Source organism: Pagrus major, chromosome 13 (genome assembly GCF_040436345.1).
Source record: "Pagrus major chromosome 13, Pma_NU_1.0".
In the NCBI taxonomy this organism is placed as follows: domain Eukaryota; kingdom Metazoa; phylum Chordata; class Actinopteri; order Spariformes; family Sparidae; genus Pagrus; species Pagrus major.
The window spans coordinates 4965488-4984341 of NC_133227.1; the positions used below are offsets into that span (position 1 = coordinate 4965488).

Here is an 18854-nt window from a genome sequence, read left to right on the forward strand (position 1 = left end):
ATCCAATATTCAGCATTTCTGTGATTATCAGTGTCTGTGTTTTTTTCAAATTTATTGCCAATGAAGTAAGAGCATTAAAAAAGTATAGTATTTGCCTCCATAATGTTGTGAAGTGGCAGTAAAAAGTAGCAGAAAACAGAATTACTTGAGTAAAGTACAAGTACCTCAACATTGTACTTAAGTACAGTACTTGAGTAAATGTACTTACTGGAAAGCCTGGCGCATGCATGTTCATCCTCTCTGCTTTGAATGGGAAATTTCCATAGGCCAACAGATAGGCTGCACATCTCCCTGAACGAGACATCAGAGCATCAAGAGCTGAACTGAAGGATGGCTCATGTGACATTTTCACATTTGTCCACTGAGACTGATTGAGTTAGTGAGACTGAGGGCTCATAGAGATTTAGTGCAGGGTGTTAAAAATAACTTGTGACTCAGAATTCCCCCAAAATTGTATTAAAATCCACCATCGCTGCGACTGTGTCCTGAGTCCTGCCATTGGTCTGTCTATGGACAAACTCTAGGATTTGTCACAGTTTTTAAAGTCCTCCCCCTCAACATGTGTTTAGCTTTTTGTTACTTCACATGACAGTTTGACCGTCACTGTGCAGGATGATGTACAGTATGTTTGCATTACACTCATTTGCTGAAGGGGGAAAGTTTTGCCACTCACCTTAAATCGAGCATCAGCTGCGATTCCTGGCATCACAGCTTGTTTGGAGGTGGTTGGGGGTATGAAATTTACGCCACTGTTGTATATTTCTTAGAATTTGACATCTACCATGTCTGTATGTCCGTCTCTTCTAATGTAAAAACATTTTTAAACATTTACTGAAGAAAAGAAAATGAGGCCTATTATAACTATTATTATTATTATGGAAATTAAATGTCAAACAGTAAAAACTATGTGAAAATAAAAATGTAAATTGAATTACTGCTTTTCGTGTTAATTTTTACTCAAATAACACACACGTATGGAAAATGACTGCTAATGTAGAAAAAATTAACATTTTCAAGTTTACATCCATATTTTAAAAAAGTCCTCTGTGGACTCCCATACTAATGCTTCTGTATTTCTTTATAGGTGACTTTTGTTGTCAGAGAACATTACATTTTACATTTATGTCTGCTAAGACGTAGTTACAGTTTTAGGAACCATTTGTTGAAGTACTGGGAGCTTGTGATGTCTCCTGGAGGAGATGCTGCACGTCCAACAAGTGGTTGACTGACACTTTAGACCCTGCCCTGCTTTTTTCTCTGTGTTGTATGATGTATGTTTTTAGATTTGCCTGGAGTGTGTTGCTTTTATGATATTTGTTTCTAATGTATTGCTTTTATGTTCACAAGTAAAGTGTCTTTGAGTCTCATGAAAAGCGCTATATAGATAAAATGTATTATTATTATTATTATTAATATTATTACATTAACCCCCTAGTTAGTTTTTTTACTGCTGGTTCGTTATGTATGCTTTGATTATAGCTCTTCTGTGGAAAAATGTCACTATTTAAATGAAAACTTAATTTCAGGTAAGTCCTGCAATTTGTAAGGCGACAATTAATGACAGTTTCAGAGTGAACAGACACTTCTTAACACAAAATAAGACATAAAGCAGTGACACAGAGACAATCAAATATGTTAAAAACATGGGGAACAGGTGAAACAAAATTATCATTAAAAAAAAGGGAGAATAAAAAGTAAAATAAAAATAGATGAAGGCATTACACTGGTGATATCATCTAATAACACATGGATGGAGATGTTTGGCACGTTTGGATCCTGCAGCATGATGATGCCTCACTGTGTCTGCACGTCATCTTTGTCGCATCAGTGACCCCTGGTGGACAGAAATGTCATTACACTCCAGCCTACAGTGCAACTTTACATCAGATGCTCGTTTACAGTCTGTGTGTGCATTAAAGTTTCCTCCTGGTCCTTACAACAGACACAGACGAACCCAGTGACCACTGTATGCGCTGTTATCTGACGTTATTTACAGCTCACTGCTGAGGTTTCACAGCGCCACACATCAGGGGCGTGGTTATTTTGGACAGGAACTACCTTTGCTCATATATTTGTGGTGTTTCTGTCTCTGCCCTCCCCCTCTGACAGTCACATGGCCTTCTTCTGCTCTCCCGTGACACTTTTGAACAAATAATAGGGGAACGAGGCGTGCCATGGCTGCCGTGTTGTTATTGGGCAGCACATCTTTCACAGCAGCATCCAACTCTCGGGACATCTCAGCCCCGGTCCTCCACCGGCCACATTTCACCGTCTGACCCGGGACATTTTCAACCAGAGACATCCTGCAGAGACAGGAGGAGTCAGTGAACCATCAGAAGAAGGGGTTCAGAAGCAGGAAGTGGGTGAAGCTGTCTGGAGGACACTCAGCTGGGTGAGTTTGACTGCCCCTCGGTGTTTCGGGGTTGTGTTTCAGGGTCTCTGGCTCTGAATGTCCTGGATGTTGCTGTCTGGACGACACCGTGCAGGAGCACTTAACCCGGGCTGTGTTGTTTCGTGACAGCCGGCGTGGCCACTTCCTGCGCGAGACACCGTAAACAGACATTTACCCAAGATGCAGCAGCAAATGTGGCGCATTATGCATCCAGTCTTTCACATTTTCTGCCCCTGAAAACACGTAAAGTTTTTATGCCGCAGCTGATCCAACCTCCTGCTACGTACATGTGACGGAAACGGAGATTTATTTTGGTATCCGATCTGTTTCAAAAGTAGGGTCCGCGGACCCCGAGAGGGCCTTTTTTTATGGCGCTTTGAGGCTGTCTGTCTGCAGCCACATCAGCTCAGTGCTTCCCTAACAGCGTCGTGCTGAATGGATCTCTCAGCACCAGCTACAAAACATTTCATTACATGATGTGGGTCTCTGCCCGGCCTCAGTTCCCACTGAACTGTTCAACTTCCTCATAACCACTGAGCCAACTCACCATGGTGCGGTTGAGAGCATATCTCATCATATTTTACTCGAGACGACTAGATGTTGTGCAACTATATTAAAAAAAGCAAACTAACCAACTGCTGTAGAAGCGCTTTCATTCAGCCAGTGGTGGATGGGATGCCTATACAGTATTGCATCAGAAAAATATATAAATCAGTCAGATCGGCCTGCACAAGGGGCTGACCTTAAAATAATATCCAAATATTTTTAGGCCATAAACTATATATACCTCGTTATTTTGAAATCCTCTCTAAAACACAAGTCCCTACTTCGATACCGATATTGCCACAATATGATAGTGATGATTATTGGTACTTTATCAAAATACTAACACAATGAGATTTCTGAGCAATAATCATTAGTAATGTGAATATAAATGATTTAAGTTTGTAAAGACGAGTATTAGAAAGTAGAGCAGTCTGTTAAGTTCAGAAGATGACATCATCTTACTCTACTGCAGCCTCTAAAACCAGGAAGACAACACTTATATCATGATATATAACGATGTCCAAAATTTAGACAATATATTGTCTCACATTAGGATAACAATACATATCGTATATATTGCCCATGTGATTATTTTACATGATTGATTAATCATTTTATTTAGATTATTTTGTATTGTCTTTTTATTTTGTATTTTGCAGTTTTCTAGAGGCGAGCTTCAGATGGCTTGTCCTACTAAAACTCTACATAAGTTAAAGGTCCAATGTGTAAGATTCAACAGCTAACAGTGTGGTTGCAGAATGCAACCAACTGAATACCCCTCGCCTTATACTTCCCTACAGTGGCTGCTAAAAATGCAAAAAAACATCAAGTGTATCGGTGCTCTCTAGAGTCGGTGTTTGGTTTGCCTGTTCTGGGTTTCTGTAGAAATATGGCAGTGCAGAGTCGTGCATGTGATGCACACTGGTCCCAAAATGATTCTTACATTGTGAAAAAAACTGACTGTGAAATGGTGGGTCAATTGTTTTTTTAGTGTCACACTTCCCACGAAATGGCCTGTTTCACTGTCAGAATTTGAGCCATTCAGTCCGATAACATTTGGAAAATCTAGAAGAGCCACATGATTAAACCATTTCATCCTCATTCAAGTTAGTGGAAGGCTGAACCAGAGGTTAGCTGCTCAGCTGGTCTTTCTCGTGTGCGCACATTGTATGGGCCATACAATTAGGAAGATCCAAGTAATTTTACACCTTGGAAGTTAAACTTTTTTAACTTCATGTGCAGCTTTCATAGGAATGAAAAATTGCTTCATTATTTCAGTCAAAACAATGTGTACATCTTACATAACAGCAGCTACAGGGCGTGGTCGCTGTAATTGTTGGGAGCTTTTTGTCCTTCATGCCCCATCATGTGGTGTAAAACTCATGTGCTAGTTTCCCATTATGTGATTCCTGTAGATGATCTAATAGCAGGTGGAGAGGGGGAGTCTTGAGGCAACACTTGAACAGTCTCAGCGAGTGAAATTGCTTGTGGAGACAGAAGGTGATCGCCGGCACCCGAGAGACAGAAAACAAGCAAGGTCAACCGCACACTGGGAGTCATGCTCAGGCTGCTCCGCTGACATGTGTGTCTGCTCTTTGGTTTGAGTTTCGTGTCAAAACAGACAAGCAGCTGTGAATCAGCTGACTGCAAATACCAACCTGATGTGTGAGCAGCCAGAAGCTTTCATTAAGAGTCCCAAACTTCACTCACCTATTCTCTTTGGTGGTGTTTCAGTGCTTGATCTTTGCTGTATGGTGTAGTTAAAAAATCTCTTTTTCCTGCCATGAGGGTGTGCAACAAAGGGAAATCACTGTCATGTGATTAAAAGTAACAGAACAGGTCAAACAAATCATCCAGCACTTTAGCACCAGGTGATCACGTGGCACCTGCTGGTGAACTGAATCTGTCTCTTTATACAAAACTGTTTGTGTATCTGACGCACAAAGCATTCACAAGGTAATGCAAAACGTGTGTTACTGAGCACATGATAATGCTCATTTTAAGGAAGCGCCAAAAGGGTGTGTGCGTGCGTGTGAGACAGCAAATGCTTGTGTGTGTGTTTGTTTGGCTTGTTGCTACGTTTGAAACAGAGAACAATGCATCAGAAAATCAAAAGCTGTAAACATTTTGAAAAAAAAAAATGACTTCATATCCTGGGGGACTAATAAATTATCTCACTTTGTCCCTAAAAGAGGAGGAAATGTTTAACACACACTGGGCACAACCATATTTTTCGATGAGAGGATGGACGTCAATCGAGCCACACCTTAAACATACTCCACTTTTTCATCTGTTGTACCCTCAGTGGAACCATCATTTATAAAATAAACATCATGTTGTGTTAAAGATGACTTTAAAATGGGGGATTGAGACCATAAACTCATCAGAAAACTGTTTGTTGAGGGCTGCTGGCCCCCTTTAGAAAGAATGCTTCACTTTTCAGACCAGGAGGCTCTGTTCATATTTTTTTCAGTCAGTGCTTCAGGGTGAAGCAGGAGAGCTGTGCATTAGAGATAAATTAAAAGATAACTGCCCATGGGTCTGTTTGAAACCTATCCTTATTGATTTCTTTTCCACAGGACAAGCAGACCAGCTCCTCTCCTGAACCATGTCAAACGAACGCACCCCTCTGATCACCTCGGGGGTATGCGGTCTGGCTGTGACCGCAGTGGCGTGCGGCGCAGAGTCGGACGCCGCCCCTGAATCCGGCTCGGGGTCGCCGAGTAAAGACCCTCGAAAACTGAACACCTTTTTCGGGGTGATGGTGCCGACCATCCTCTCCATGTTCAGCATCATTCTGTTCCTGAGAACAGGTGAGCCATACATGTGTGAAGAGATGAGGAAACTAAAGGCTGTTCTGGGCTGCAGACAGTGGAGGCTTACAGTATAACTGAGTCATTGTGCTGTAGTGACTAACACTGACGTCATCTCTCCTGCAGGGTTTGTGGTGGGTCATGCGGGACTGTTACAGGGTCTGTTAATGCTGATTGTAGCCTACACCATTATAGCTCTCACTATACTCTCCATCTGTGCCATCTCCACCAACGGAGCTATACAAGGAGGTGGAGCCTACTGTATCCTTACAGACAAAACAAATGGTCAGAATCTTGTTTATTTTATTTTTCATTTGAACCTGATGAGCCTCGTGTGCTTTCTGAACTAAACAACTTATTGAATGCAGTGAGGAAGTAGATATGAATGGTGTCTGTAAGAACAACATCGACCTTAACCCTAACCCAGACATGATAAGCCGCTCTCTGGGCCCAGAGTTTGGAGGAAGCATTGGTTTGATGTTCTTCCTGGCCAAAGTGTGTGCATGTGGAGAGTATGTTCTTGGTCTTGTGGAGGCGATACTTGACGTGTTTGGTTCAGATCCTGGTAAGTTTCTGGTTCTGTTTCTCATGTGAAGTTTACTAGCTGACTGAACCACTTCACTTCCTCAGTTTTCGGCCTGCTCTCCTCTGTTATAGAGTCGTCTGTCTCTGGGGGGATACGTGTGCTCCCTCAGGGTTACTGGTACACGGTGCTGTACTCCTCAGTAGTTCTCCTGCTGTGTTTGCTTGTGTGTCTGGTGGGCGCCCACATCTACGCTCGCACCGCCTTCGTCATCCTGCTGGTGGTCACCACCTCCTTGCTGTCCGTCTTCATCAGTTCAGTGGCGGTCAAACCTCGCGATTTTGTCATCACACACAAGGGACCAGACAACCAGACGGTCCACTACAACGCCAGCTACACGGGCTACAATGCCACCACTCTGAGGCACAACCTGGGCTGTGAGTGTCGGGGCAAGAGGAAGTGAAAGTACAGTTCACCCGTAAAGCTGCATGATGCTTATAAATTTAGGAGCATCCTTTAATTGTCTCGCTGTTGTTCCTCTTTTTTGTTGTTGCAGCTGGTTACTCTTTGGACTACAGCACCAACTCTGTCATGTCTTTTGCCACCGTGTTCGCCGTCATGTTCACCAGCTGCACTGGGATCATGGCCGGGGCCAACATGTCAGGTTAAAGCTCAGTTCGATTTTGAATTAAGGACTTGAGTATTTTTGCATCATTATTAAATTGCTACTTTACCTTCAAGTTATGCACATGACATCAAGCAGTATTATTTCAAACATGAGCTGTGTTTATACATGTCACAGCTCAGTAAATCATTGTGTGTGTTGCACAAACATGAAACACACCCTGATGTTTGTTCCTACTCCACATGTCCCTGAAGGGGAGCTGAGGACACCGAGTGTTTCCATCCCCAAAGGCACCATCACAGCCGTTTTTTACACTTTCACCGTCTACGTCCTCCTCTTCATCTTGGTCAGTGCCACCTGTGACAGGTATGAAAGGCTTCATAATAGTGTTTGATATTAATACTTAAAGGGTAACTCCGCCAATTTTACTTATTAAAGTGTGTTAACAGGTCTTGGGGAGTACTGCTGCATATCTGAAAAATGATAGTTTAAAGCCTTTTGTGGCTCCAGAGGAAGCTGTATGTAATCTGATAAATAGCCTCCAGAGATGTCACTCAGTGGCTGTTGCATTGTGGGTAATGAAGCACCATGTTTTGAAAAGCAGTCCACTGTTGGACTCATTAATGACCAAAACTTAAACAGCAGAAACAGAGATATTGTCTTTGTTATTCCACGCATTCTTCTTCCTTTTCAAAACCTGGCGCCTACATTACCCACAATGCAACTTTGCCACTGAGTGACATCACTCAGAGTTAGCCTTTAAAGAGAAGTTAACAAGCAAATAAGCAGTTGAGGTCATGATACAATTTAGTAGTCATTTGTTTATTTTTCTTCAGGACCCTGTTGATTCAGGATTATGGGTTCCTCCAGAAAATAAACATCTGGCCTCCATTCATCACCATCGGGATATACTGTGCCTCTCTGTCAGCTGCGATGTGCGCCATGATCGGAGCTTCCCGTATCCTCCACGCTCTTGCTCTGGATGACCTCTTTGGTAGTTCTTATTCTTATGTCAGTGCCTTTTTTAGTGCATGAGTTGTTTTCTAATAGATGTTGGTTTTCTTCACAGGTTTGCCGTTGGCCCCAGCTACCGTCACATCGAGCTCAGGGAATCCATGGGTGGCGGTGCTGTACACCTGGGGTCTGGCACAGGTGGGTTTCTGTGGTGTGTGGTTGTGTATTTTCAGAATTACAACAAATGTCATAAGCTGTGGTTTGTGGTGTGTTTTCTGTTTCAGTGTGTAGTGTTTGCAGGCCAGCTCAATGCTATAGCAAGTTTGGTGACTGTTTTCTACTTGCTTGCCTACGCTGCGGTCGACCTGGCCTGTTTGGCTCTTGAGTGGGCATCGGCTCCAAATTTCAGGTAATATAAGATCAATTGCTATTGACGGAAATAAAATAAGAAATCAGTGAAGTTTACTCCCTTTGTCATTTGAACTGACTGTAATGTATTCTGATACTAACATCCAGGTGCAAAAATGAGGTATCAACTACTGCGCATTTTGCTTATGCATTGTATTACTACGTAATTAGTGGAAATAAGTTATACTGTTCTTGCATATTTGAAAACTCCTAAATTTTCAAATAAAAAGCTAAAAACATAGGATGTTTCCTGGTGATCAAAACGTGAGATTTCAAACTAAGCCAGAAATGTTAGCACTAGTCGTCACATCATATAGATTTATAACCTGCTCAGCCTCACTTGGGTATATCGCTGTCATATATTTCATGGGACAATAAAAGTGATATTTATTGCCTCTCTGCGCTTCTGTTTTTTCTTGTCTCTGTGTGTTTAACAGACCGACTTTCCAGCTCTTCTCCTGGCACACCTGCCTGCTGGGGATTCTGAGCTGTTTAGTGATGATGTTCGTCATCAACCCCGTGTACTCCTCAGGCAGCATCGTCCTCCTGTTGCTGCTGCTGCTTTTCCTCCACTTCAGATCGCCCACCAGCAGCTGGGGCTACATCAGCCAGGCTCTCATTTTCCATCAGGTATCTGGACTCCTGCGGACACACACTCACACACACATTATCAGACACACAGTTTGACAACAGTGCTGTGTCCCTTTTTGGTTTAGGTGCGTAAGTATCTGTTGATGCTGGATGTGAGGAAAGACCACGTGAAGTTCTGGAGACCGCAGGTGTTGCTGATGGTGGCCAATCCTCGCTCTTCCTGTCAGCTCATCCTGTTTGTCAACCAGCTGAAGAAGGGAGGGCTGTTTGTGTTGGGCCATGTGCAGCTGGGAGACCTGGGTAATTCTCTGCCTGTGATGGCCATCTGCAGCTCACAGTATTGAATTATTCTTATCTTTGAATCATTTTCCTCTATGGTTTCATCACCACCACTGAAGCTGAACTCTCTTTTACCTGAAGTCCACAGGCACCATCATAGACGGCGACCTGTTGTTGCTTTCACTTTCCATCTGCTGCTTCTCTTGCATTATTAATCAAAGAATACATTTTCTCTACACCACTGTTCACACTGCATCACACCTGAGAGTTAAACCACCCACATGTGTAGCTCCTTGATTATTTTGCTAAACAGACACATATTCTCTCCAAACTATATGAAAATAAATTATGTGATTCACCCCAAGTATACAGAGAGATTCATTCACTAACTCACAGTTTGCCTATCTGCCCCCTGGTGATTGTTAGGACACATTACAAAGTCATCAAGTTCCTAATGAAGAGATCATTTACTTGCAGTGGTGGGATGTAACCAAGTACATCTACTCATGTACTGTTGTTAAATATAAATTTGCGTTTTATGCTGCCTTCTACTCCACTACATTAAATTACTACTTACATTTCAGATTAAGATTAAAAAAAAAAAGAAACAGGACAAACGATAATAATTATTTCCTTTTAATAACAAAAATAAAATTCAATACATTATTAAAGATCCAACCAGGGGTTCCCAGTTCTCCTTTTTGGCTCAGGACAGCTTACAAAGAGGTCAAATTATCCAGTATTTCTGAAAAAAATGAATAGAAGTTTGTGTATCAGAATTTATGTTTTTCTTCTTTCTTACAACATGAATCCTCTCACAGTCACTCAGATTTATCCATTGAGCCTTTGGAGAAACTATACAGAGGTAAAATAGGAACGGTCTTACGCTGACCCAACAGTTGTTATAGTTGTAGTTAAGCTTGTTAGTTTGTGCTCTAATCAGTCTTTTACCTACTCTCTGAAGTGTGTTCTTTCATTTTCTGGAGGCATTTCTTCACCAGAAGTCATATGACATAGATTTGTTGGGTTTAGTGTGTTTTGCCATGCATCTCCCATTGACCTCAATACATCTGTCACCAGTCTGGCACCAAAGCAAGATTCAGTGACGTAATGACTTTTCCTTCTTTTTTAGATCACTGGTCTGATGAGAAATGTATGCGCTTGCTCTACCTGTGCCGCCCCTCCCTTTCAGCCATGCCCCCAACATATACAACCCTGTGCATCTAATGACCGCCAAAATAATACTGCATAACGTATCAACAGAACGTTATAACATGCCAGCAATAAACATAAACGGCTCCACACACTGCACAAAAAGTCATCAGAGCTGGTTCCACCTCAACAAGCAACCACAGTAAAATGCTACTCATGCAACAATGCATTAGTAGTAGTGACCTAATAATGTGATCTATAATAATATATCAGATCTCGGGAACATTTTACTACAGACCGAATATTGTTACTTTCAGTAGTACTTCGTCTTCCACTGTTTACTTGCATCCTTTCTACAGTTCTGCTGAAATGTGTTCTGTAGTATTGCGTCTCTTAAATGAAGCCCTGCATTAAACGACTGTTTGTATTATTCAGATCTATGCAGTAAACTGATTTCTGTCTGTCCTGTGTTTCAGACTCCCTGCCATCAGACCCGGTCCAGCAGCAGTACAACTTCTGGCTGAGCCTTGTTGATAAACTTGGGGTGAAGGCCTTTGTGGACCTGACGCTGTCTCCCTCTGTCAGACAGGGAACACAGCATCTGCTGCGCATCACAGGCCTAGGTAAACCCTGCATGCTCACAGTCAGCACAGATTATGATGTTGCTTTATCTGCACCCTCTGACTCTTGTGCTCCTCTCTTCAAGGTGGCATGAAGCCAAACACACTGGTTTTGGGTTTCTATGACAGCTGCACTCCTGAGGACTTCTTCCTACAAGATACCGCCTTCTGTGACTCTTCACTGGGACGAGGGAGTGAGGGAGAATATAATTTCGGGGTTGACTTGCCTTCATTACAGGCGCATTTCCCTCCTGTGCGACATGTGGAGAGCCCACGGTGGCTATCACCAGAGGAGTACGTAGGGATTATTTCTGATGCCCTTAAAATGAACAAGAATGTGTGCCTCGCCAGATATTTCTTCCAGTTAGAGGGCGAGGGTAAAGACAGCAAGGTGGACGGTTCAGAGCGGACTCTAGATGTGTGGCCTCTCAACCTGCTCCAGCCAGGCAGCCGTGATTATGAGGATGTGTGCAGCCTCTTTCTGCTGCAGATGGCCTGCGTGCTCAACATGTCCAGCAAGTGGCGCCATGCGAGGATGAGAATCTTTCTGAACGTGGAGACTGAGTCCAGCGACCAGGGCTGGGTGGTGAACGAAGAGACGTTCCGAGAGCTGCTGAGGAAGCTGAGGATCAGGGCGTCGATAAAGATCGTGCCGTGGGACTCGGTAGTGCAGCACCACAGTCATGTGGACGAGGAGCCAACACGAGCTCTGTCCGAGGACTTCCTGTCTGCAGTGAACTGTATGTTGATGGAGCATAGCTCGCTAGCTGCTGTTCGCTTCCTGTATTTGCCCCGACCTCCTGCTCATCACAGCCAGGCGCAACAGTACCTGGCTCAGATGGAAGCAGTCACCAATAATTTAGGGCCGACGCTCCTGATTCACGGTGTCACACCTGTCACTTACACTGACCTGTGAGCATGAGTTTTGTTCATATCCTGTCATGCAGTAACATAAGTAAAACCTCTGGTTCAATGTAAAACTAACACATAATGTAATGAAAAGTGGATCTAAGGTACAGTATGTAGCACCAGTTACTAGACTTTCACCCAATGCAGCTTTCTTTGTTGTTTTACTGAAGCTTAGAAAAGTTACAGGTGTTTTTAAAATATGCCACGTGAGGTTTTTGCATTCAAATAGGATTTTTTCCTTTTTTCATACTTGAACTGGCTTAAGCCAAGAAATGGGAGAATACTAATGTTTGCAGATAGGATTTATGTTGATATAACCTCTTGTTTGCATTAGCTTTAGGCCTGTCTTTTGAGGTAAGACAGAAGTCAAAATGTGTCAGGATGCCTCAAGAACAAGTTTTGTTTTAAGTAATACGGGTTGTTAAGGACATGAATATAGAAATGTCTATATATAATTTCAGGGATGAAATGATGAATTTGTGGTGTTTTCTAATAACAGTTGACCATAGTTACCACTTACTTCTGTGGTTCCGTTTCTAAATGTTAATGTTTCAGTGCATGACAATTATTTGTTTTGTTTTTGCTGCTTCCTTTTGCCCACATTTCTGCTGGTTGCCGGACCAATCGATCCAAAGACTTTTTGTTTCTGAGCTGAACTGAGTTCTTTTTTTTTGTCTTCCACGCACATCAAACATGTTTGTTTTTACTGTTACCTGTGTATCTCTCATCTTCACAAAGGGAACCGTTTAGTGTGTTTCACCTCATGATGAACAGCATTTGTTGCTGTTGTATGTGCTTACTTAAAAAATGTGTTTGATTTTTGTTACAAGGGTCCCAATGATGATTTGGTCAAGAGTTGTCCCATTTTTACAACATTTAAAGCAACATGATGTAGAAATTGGCATATTGTGCAATTCGGCACCCCCAACAGTTTCTGAGTGCAACACCACTGTCGTAAATACAAATCACAGGTCTGTACAATTGTGTCAGACATAACAAAGTTATGTGTTGAACACTTGTATATATGAAGAAATTTGCCATATTTACAAAATACAGAATAAATTGTTACTGCATTCTTGTCCTGTTTAGTTATACATAGTTGATCATGGACTTTTTGAACAAAATGCAGGCCAGAAGTTGCTTAAAAAAAAAAAGCCATTTGCAGGACTTTGCTTTGCCATTTTGACATGTTCCATGTTGAGCTGTGGTTATTGGGTCACTAAGAAAGCCTTAAAAGACTGACACGTTTACTAACGGTCTGTAGTTGTACATATGAAATTGCTGTGTGTCACAGGAGTAATGCCAAATGTACTGTGGATTGTTATCTTTGTAACTGTAATAATGTAAAATAAACAGAAAATATGTATTTAAAAGGTGGCTTTAATGCAAGCAGAGATTGTGTTATAATGTAAATATGAATATAAAAAAGAAACTCTGGTATGCTATCCTACTGTTACAATAATTAAGAATAAATACATATAATTTTACAGTTTTATCTTGTATAATATATCCTATTTATTACAGAAACCTTGCTATGATATTACATTTTATGTATGTGAAAAGTGAATAATTCCTATATTGAGCTCTAAAAGTCACAATCATGTCAGTAATCTTCATTCCATGCAGCCGACTACTCCTCCTTTTCACTCTGCCTCTCCTTCTTCCTGCACATTCTTTTATATTCAGTGACTTCTGCAAACTTGCGAAACTTTTTGATGAGGGCTGTTGACATACGCAGCCAGTCAGGCAGGAATATTGTGATCGCCGCATCCTGTAGAATGACGGGGAAAGAGAAGGGGAGGCATTAAGAGGCTGCAGCAGCTGATAATGTGTACATCACACAGCAGTCATCATATCTCTGACCTGGAGCGCGTGGGACAGACAGCCGCTGGTGTGGCTGGAGTAACCCACAGTGTTCAAGGCGTCACGGACGAATCCTGGAGCACTCTTCACAAAGCTGTTGAGTGGCATGTTGTGCGTCATGTTGGTGGACACCATGAAAGGAGAGACACACTGGGGAAAGATGGTTGGACAGTTTGAACCTCCCTTTAAATCACCTTTTCAAGGTAAGACACAGGTGAATACAGTAAAAAATGTAAACGTTGCCGGTTTATTATTATTTTGTGGTACAAGTTTTCTAAAATAAAAAAAATAAAAAAATAAAGAAATGCAATAATAATATAATAATAATATAATAAAATGTTTGGTTATTTTAGGAACTGTCTCCATTACATGGTTTGTCCACCAGAGGGCACTGACAAGTTTGGGTTTTAGTTTTTTGATACACAAATTGATCCCCATCAAAAGTGTTTACCTACAAAATAATGTATTTATTTATTTATTTATTTTAACTCAAGAATTGATTGGCCTAAAAAATGTCAGGCTGCACTGTAAGTCATCTTTGAAATGTGGCTGACAATAAGGCTTTGGTAAAATAATACCATGCACATGCAAAAAGCCATTATCATCTATTATTTGGTCTTTCTTAATGTAAAATAGATTTAAAAAAACAAAACAAACAAAAATAAGCATTTTTTTCTACAATCAAGTGTTCAAAAGTTTTCAATGTCTAGTTGAATAATCTGCATTATTCTTCCTTTATTCATGACAGGTTGTTTTGTTTTGGTAATAGGTTGAAATTAATATATTTTAAGGTTAAATGATTACTTTATAATATGATGATTTCGTAGTATTTTAAATCTCCTCCAGCTTGAGTACATGTGAATGAGCTTTGTAATTTTTAGAATTCAGTTAAGTGTCAAATACTTTACCTGAACCGTAATTCCCTTTGACTTGTACTCAGCATGCAGACAGTGAGAGAGATGTATTACAAAAGCCTGAAATAAAGGAGAGAGTCAGTCATAAAGCAATGTTGTCATGAACTTGTGCACAGATCAGTGAAGGTGTAGGAGTGATCTGGTCACCATGTGTTTAAATGAATGTATGCGTGTAATTAACAGGATATCTGGATGAGAACGTACCTTTGTGGCAGAATAAAGGGACAACAAAGGCTGTGGATGGATGCCCACTTCAGATGAGATATTAATGATCAGCCCTGTCCCTCTAGCAAGGAGATGGAAGACAACAATCAATAAATACATCCTATGTTCTCATTACTTCATATCAGCCGTTAACATCTGGAGCTTTGTGACAATACCTTTCAACCATGCCTGGGAGAACCAGTCTGGTCATCTAGGTGAAGACAATATAAATAATTATCTTTTTTTAATGCAGGGGAATGGATAAAACTGTGTTCAGATACAGTGGAAAAGGTGAATGAACAAATACACAAAGTTTATATTCAGAGGTATCTTACCTGAGGGACAGACAGCACGTTACAGTTGATAACCTGAGTGATTTTCTGGTGAGTACAAACACACAAGGGAAACTGTGCGTTACAAATCAGACACAAACGTGGACAGCCTCAGTCAGGAGAAATAAATCATGCAGAGTTTTGTCTTCAGAAAGATGACATTTGAAAATGCAAAACTTACTTGTTCAATATTTGGTATTTCCAGGAAATAGGCAAAATTATCAGAATAGGTCATCCCTACATTGTTAACTGTACGGTTACAAAGACACAAACAACAAGAACCTTTGTTAGTGAACATTTACCTCATTAGAATCTTGGGAACACATAACCACATATGGGAACATATGGTAACATAGGACCTTGTGAGCATAGGGCCCAGGAACATATGCCTGGGAACAAAGGATTTTGGGAACATAAGACCATGTGAGCATATGACATTGGAAATGTAGAATCTTGGGAACACATAACCATGGTTGCAAAGGCCCTGGGGAACATAGGACCCTGAGAACAAAGTAACTTGGGAACATAGGACCCTCAGAATGTACTGAAGACTTTGGGAACATGGGACCCTGAGAACAAAGTAACTTGGGAACATAGGAGCCTCAGAATGTACTGAAGACTTTGGGAATATAGTACGCTGGGAACAAAGGAACTTGGGAACTTTATTGATTTGTCCAGCTGCTGGACTCCTTGTTTTCTCAGTATGTATATATAAGAATTGCTTACAAGTTTGAGGCTGCCACCTCTTTTTTTCAAATATTTCTAAATTTACAAAACATCTGAATAACCTCATAAGCTTTTTCTTTGCTCTGTAATGTATTTCCCATTACCCAGAATTCCAATCTCCAGTCCTTGTAGTCCTTCAGCTATAGCAGGGTAGATACTGTGGCCGTCTGTGAAGTCAACTTGGATGGTGCGAGTCTTTCGTCCATACTGATCCTCTGAAGGAGACAAAGAGCACTTTGGATTAAATCTGCCCCAGAATAGCACAAGAAAAGACAAATGTGTTTATTGTAATGGAAACATTGCTGTAGCACACCAGTATTGTTTACATTTCACTCACCTATCTCTTTGGCGACCATTTGAAGCTTATCATGACATCTGCTCACCAAAACAACATCCAGGCCTCTTCGTGCCAGCTGGAAGAAGATATGCAGACAAACAAGGTTGGTGGCATTCAAGACTCTGCGAGACTCTTCTAAACAGCCCTGCAAATATTATCTAACTCTTCCCATCCTAACCAAATAATGGATTACATTTGTTTTAAAAAAGAAAATTGGAGACTCACCTCTGTGGCATAAGCTTTACCGATGCCAGATGTGGCACCAGTGACAACTGCACAAGGGAGAAGTCACATGTCAGAGGAAACCATTTTAAAGTCATTTTACAATTATAAAAACCTACATTATTTACATTTGTTTTATGATTTTTAAATCAAGTCATGATGGAGGTTGATGAAGGATGTGTACTGGTAGTGTCTTCACTACCAAGACACATTTGTGCTGCCACATTCTTATTGTAGCCATCTAGGCTGGTGTAATATTTCCTCTGGTGTTAAAAAATGTGAACTTTTGACACAGTGAACGCAAGTTCTTCAACCATTTATGCAAAAAATATAAATACATTTTCTACATTTCGCTCACTCAGTTTGCAGTTCTAAATCTTACATTTTGCGAAAAATATTTCATATGACTCTTTCATTTCATACAATATGCACGGCTTAAATCCTGCCCTTCAAAATGCTGAGGTCAGTGTTGGCCACACTGCGTCTCAGATACAAATATTGGTTGTCAAATAACCAGAGCCAACTGCACACACTTAGAGTGCAGTTGGCTCTGGTTTACACTTGGAATATTAGGCTTCTAAGAGAGGCACAGGGGAGAGGAAAAGTGAGAGGAAAACATCCCCCGTTGCTTCGCCAGAGGAAACACTCTCTTCTGCAGTATGTGAATAAGATCCTGGTCATTCAGACACCAGAGACACATCTTCTTCTGTGTGTACTGTTTGGACTCCAAATTAGTGTTTCCAACAGCAAAAATGTCAGATATAAATAAAAATTGTCTTTAAATTAAACTGATGTTGATGTGTATGTGTAGAGAATTAAAATGCTTTCAGGCAATCAGAGGGAAATGTCCCATCAAGCAGGAATGTGAACAGCTTATCAAAATACTTTTACAGGCAGGAAGTCCGATTGGAGCTGTTGACGGAAATTAACATTCTGAGAGAATATTCCCAAAACCTTTCTGCCCTCTGTCATTCACTAACAGTCATAAATAAGATTAGCATCATGCACCTGTGCTCTCGTTTGCACTTGGCCTTTCACAGACACACACACACACACAAACACACACACACACACACACACACAAACACACACAGAGAGAGAGAGAGAGAGAGAGAGAGAGAGAGAGAGAGAGAGAGAGAGAGAGAGAGAGATCTAGTAGCTATAAATGCATAAGAGAGTGTAAAAAACATTTTCTTTGACGTTACCTGCCCATTTCCCATATGTCCTTAGATCCACTTGCCAACGCTCCGACAGAATAAACTCTCTGAATCCACACCAACATTTCCAGGCCAGTTTCAGCAGGTGGAAAACAACAGTAAATCCCCCAACAATGGTCAGTGCGTCAGTGAATGACATTTTGCAGCAGAGCTCCAGACTGAGCAGGACTGCCTTGTAAAAGGTGGTTCATCCTAAGTTTATATCATAGGAAATGACAACTTTTTCATGTAGTGCTCCTCCTTCACAGCTCCACCCCTCCCTGTGTGTGTGCTGCTGTCATGAGGGTAAACTTGAGCAACACCCCTGGAGCCACATGCTGCACCTGAGTCTTGCAAGCACCAGACTTAGCTAAAAAATAAGATATTTACCTTAACAGGATACTCCAGCAATTTAGTATTTGACTTCCATAAAGTTGGATTTAAAAATAAAATAGTGAAAATAAATAAAATAGCTTTTTAAAAGCCAAAATGAGGCACACTGAAGAGGACATCTTGGTCTGGATATCTGTTATTGAAATATTCGATGGCAACACCTGAAGCTCCGAAACCGCATGATAAGAAATATAAACTAAAAGCCTTAGTATGCAAAGTTCTTCTAATTGAACTTTCGTAGGACCTTAAATTTGCATACATATTGACTTAAAGACAACATTCTTATACAAAGTATGCAAATGGAGAAAATGTAGAGGTTTTTGTGCAAACAGACATTTCAAGTAAACACAAAAGTTTCATCTGATCTGATTAAAGGAAATTACAAAAAGCATGAGGGTTTATGGGTATAAAGAGATGGAGGGAGACTACCAAGTCAAGAAACCTGTGAGACAAAGTCATTGCCGACTTGGTCTCAAGTCTGAGGTCACGTGTTATGTTATAAAGCAGGGCTATTCAACTAAAATTCAAATAGGTCCAGTTAGAGAAAATTTCCTCAAGCAAAGGTCCGGAACATCATAATGTCTAACTTGCATTATGATTTAGTGTGATATATTTTGAAGTAGCCTAGTAGTTGTATCAACGTCTGCATGTAATCAAGAACTGACTGTCAAATCAAATGAAGACAGAACAATTCAAAAACATTTCGACAATATTTATTGTCACTTAACATTTAATTATACAGATATATAATACTGTAGATAATATGTATTATTTTCTTCTCTCTTTGAGGAAAGAAAAGGCTGCATTTAAAAATAAAATAGTGAAAATAAATAAAATAGCTTTTTAAAAGCCAAA

General features: G+C 40.8%; 2 protein-coding genes across 2 annotated transcripts; one reads left to right on the top strand and one right to left on the bottom strand.

Annotated features, from left to right (window-relative positions):
- The first annotated feature begins 2130 nt into the window (after window positions 1-2130).
- slc12a9 (solute carrier family 12 member 9) lies at window positions 2131-13299 on the top strand. Its single transcript, XM_073479373.1, has 14 exons — window positions 2131-2392; window positions 5518-5751; window positions 5878-6012; window positions 6179-6316; window positions 6409-6711; window positions 6831-6938; window positions 7154-7265; window positions 7736-7893; window positions 7969-8051; window positions 8138-8262; window positions 8699-8891; window positions 8978-9152; window positions 10760-10906; window positions 10990-13299. The coding sequence occupies exons 2-14, from the start codon at window positions 5547-5549 to the stop codon at window positions 11817-11819; spliced, it is 2712 nt and encodes a 903-aa protein (XP_073335474.1). The 5' UTR covers window positions 2131-2392; window positions 5518-5546; the 3' UTR covers window positions 11820-13299.
- On the bottom strand, window positions 13220-17777 carry hsd20b2 (hydroxysteroid (20-beta) dehydrogenase 2). Its single transcript, XM_073479374.1, has 11 exons — window positions 17616-17777; window positions 16414-16460; window positions 16189-16264; window positions 15956-16066; window positions 15307-15374; window positions 15129-15173; window positions 14970-15004; window positions 14794-14875; window positions 14584-14649; window positions 13676-13825; window positions 13220-13583 (listed from the first exon to the last, which is right to left on the bottom strand). The coding sequence occupies exons 1-11, from the start codon at window positions 17764-17766 to the stop codon at window positions 13443-13445; spliced, it is 972 nt and encodes a 323-aa protein (XP_073335475.1). The 5' UTR covers window positions 17767-17777; the 3' UTR covers window positions 13220-13442.
- Window positions 17778-18854: the final 1077 nt, after the last annotated feature.

Coding starts and splice junctions, on each gene's coding strand:
- slc12a9 (XM_073479373.1), top strand. CDS start 5,547: ATGTCAAACGAACGCACCCCTCTGATCACCTCGGGGGTATGCGGTCTG. Junction 5,752..5,877: donor CATTCTGTTCCTGAGAACAG/GTGAGCCATACA, acceptor TCTCTCCTGCAG/GGTTTGTGGTGGGTCATGCG. Junction 7,266..7,735: donor GTCAGTGCCACCTGTGACAG/GTATGAAAGGCT, acceptor ATTTTTCTTCAG/GACCCTGTTGATTCAGGATT.
- hsd20b2 (XM_073479374.1), bottom strand. CDS start 17,766: ATGTCATTCACTGACGCACTGACCATTGTTGGGGGATTTACTGTTGTT. Junction 16,265..16,413: donor GTAAAGCTTATGCCACAGAG/GTGAGTCTCCAA, acceptor ATCTTCTTCCAG/CTGGCACGAAGAGGCCTGGA. Junction 15,375..15,955: donor ACTGGAGATTGGAATTCTGG/GTAATGGGAAAT, acceptor GTAACCGTACAG/TTAACAATGTAGGGATGACC.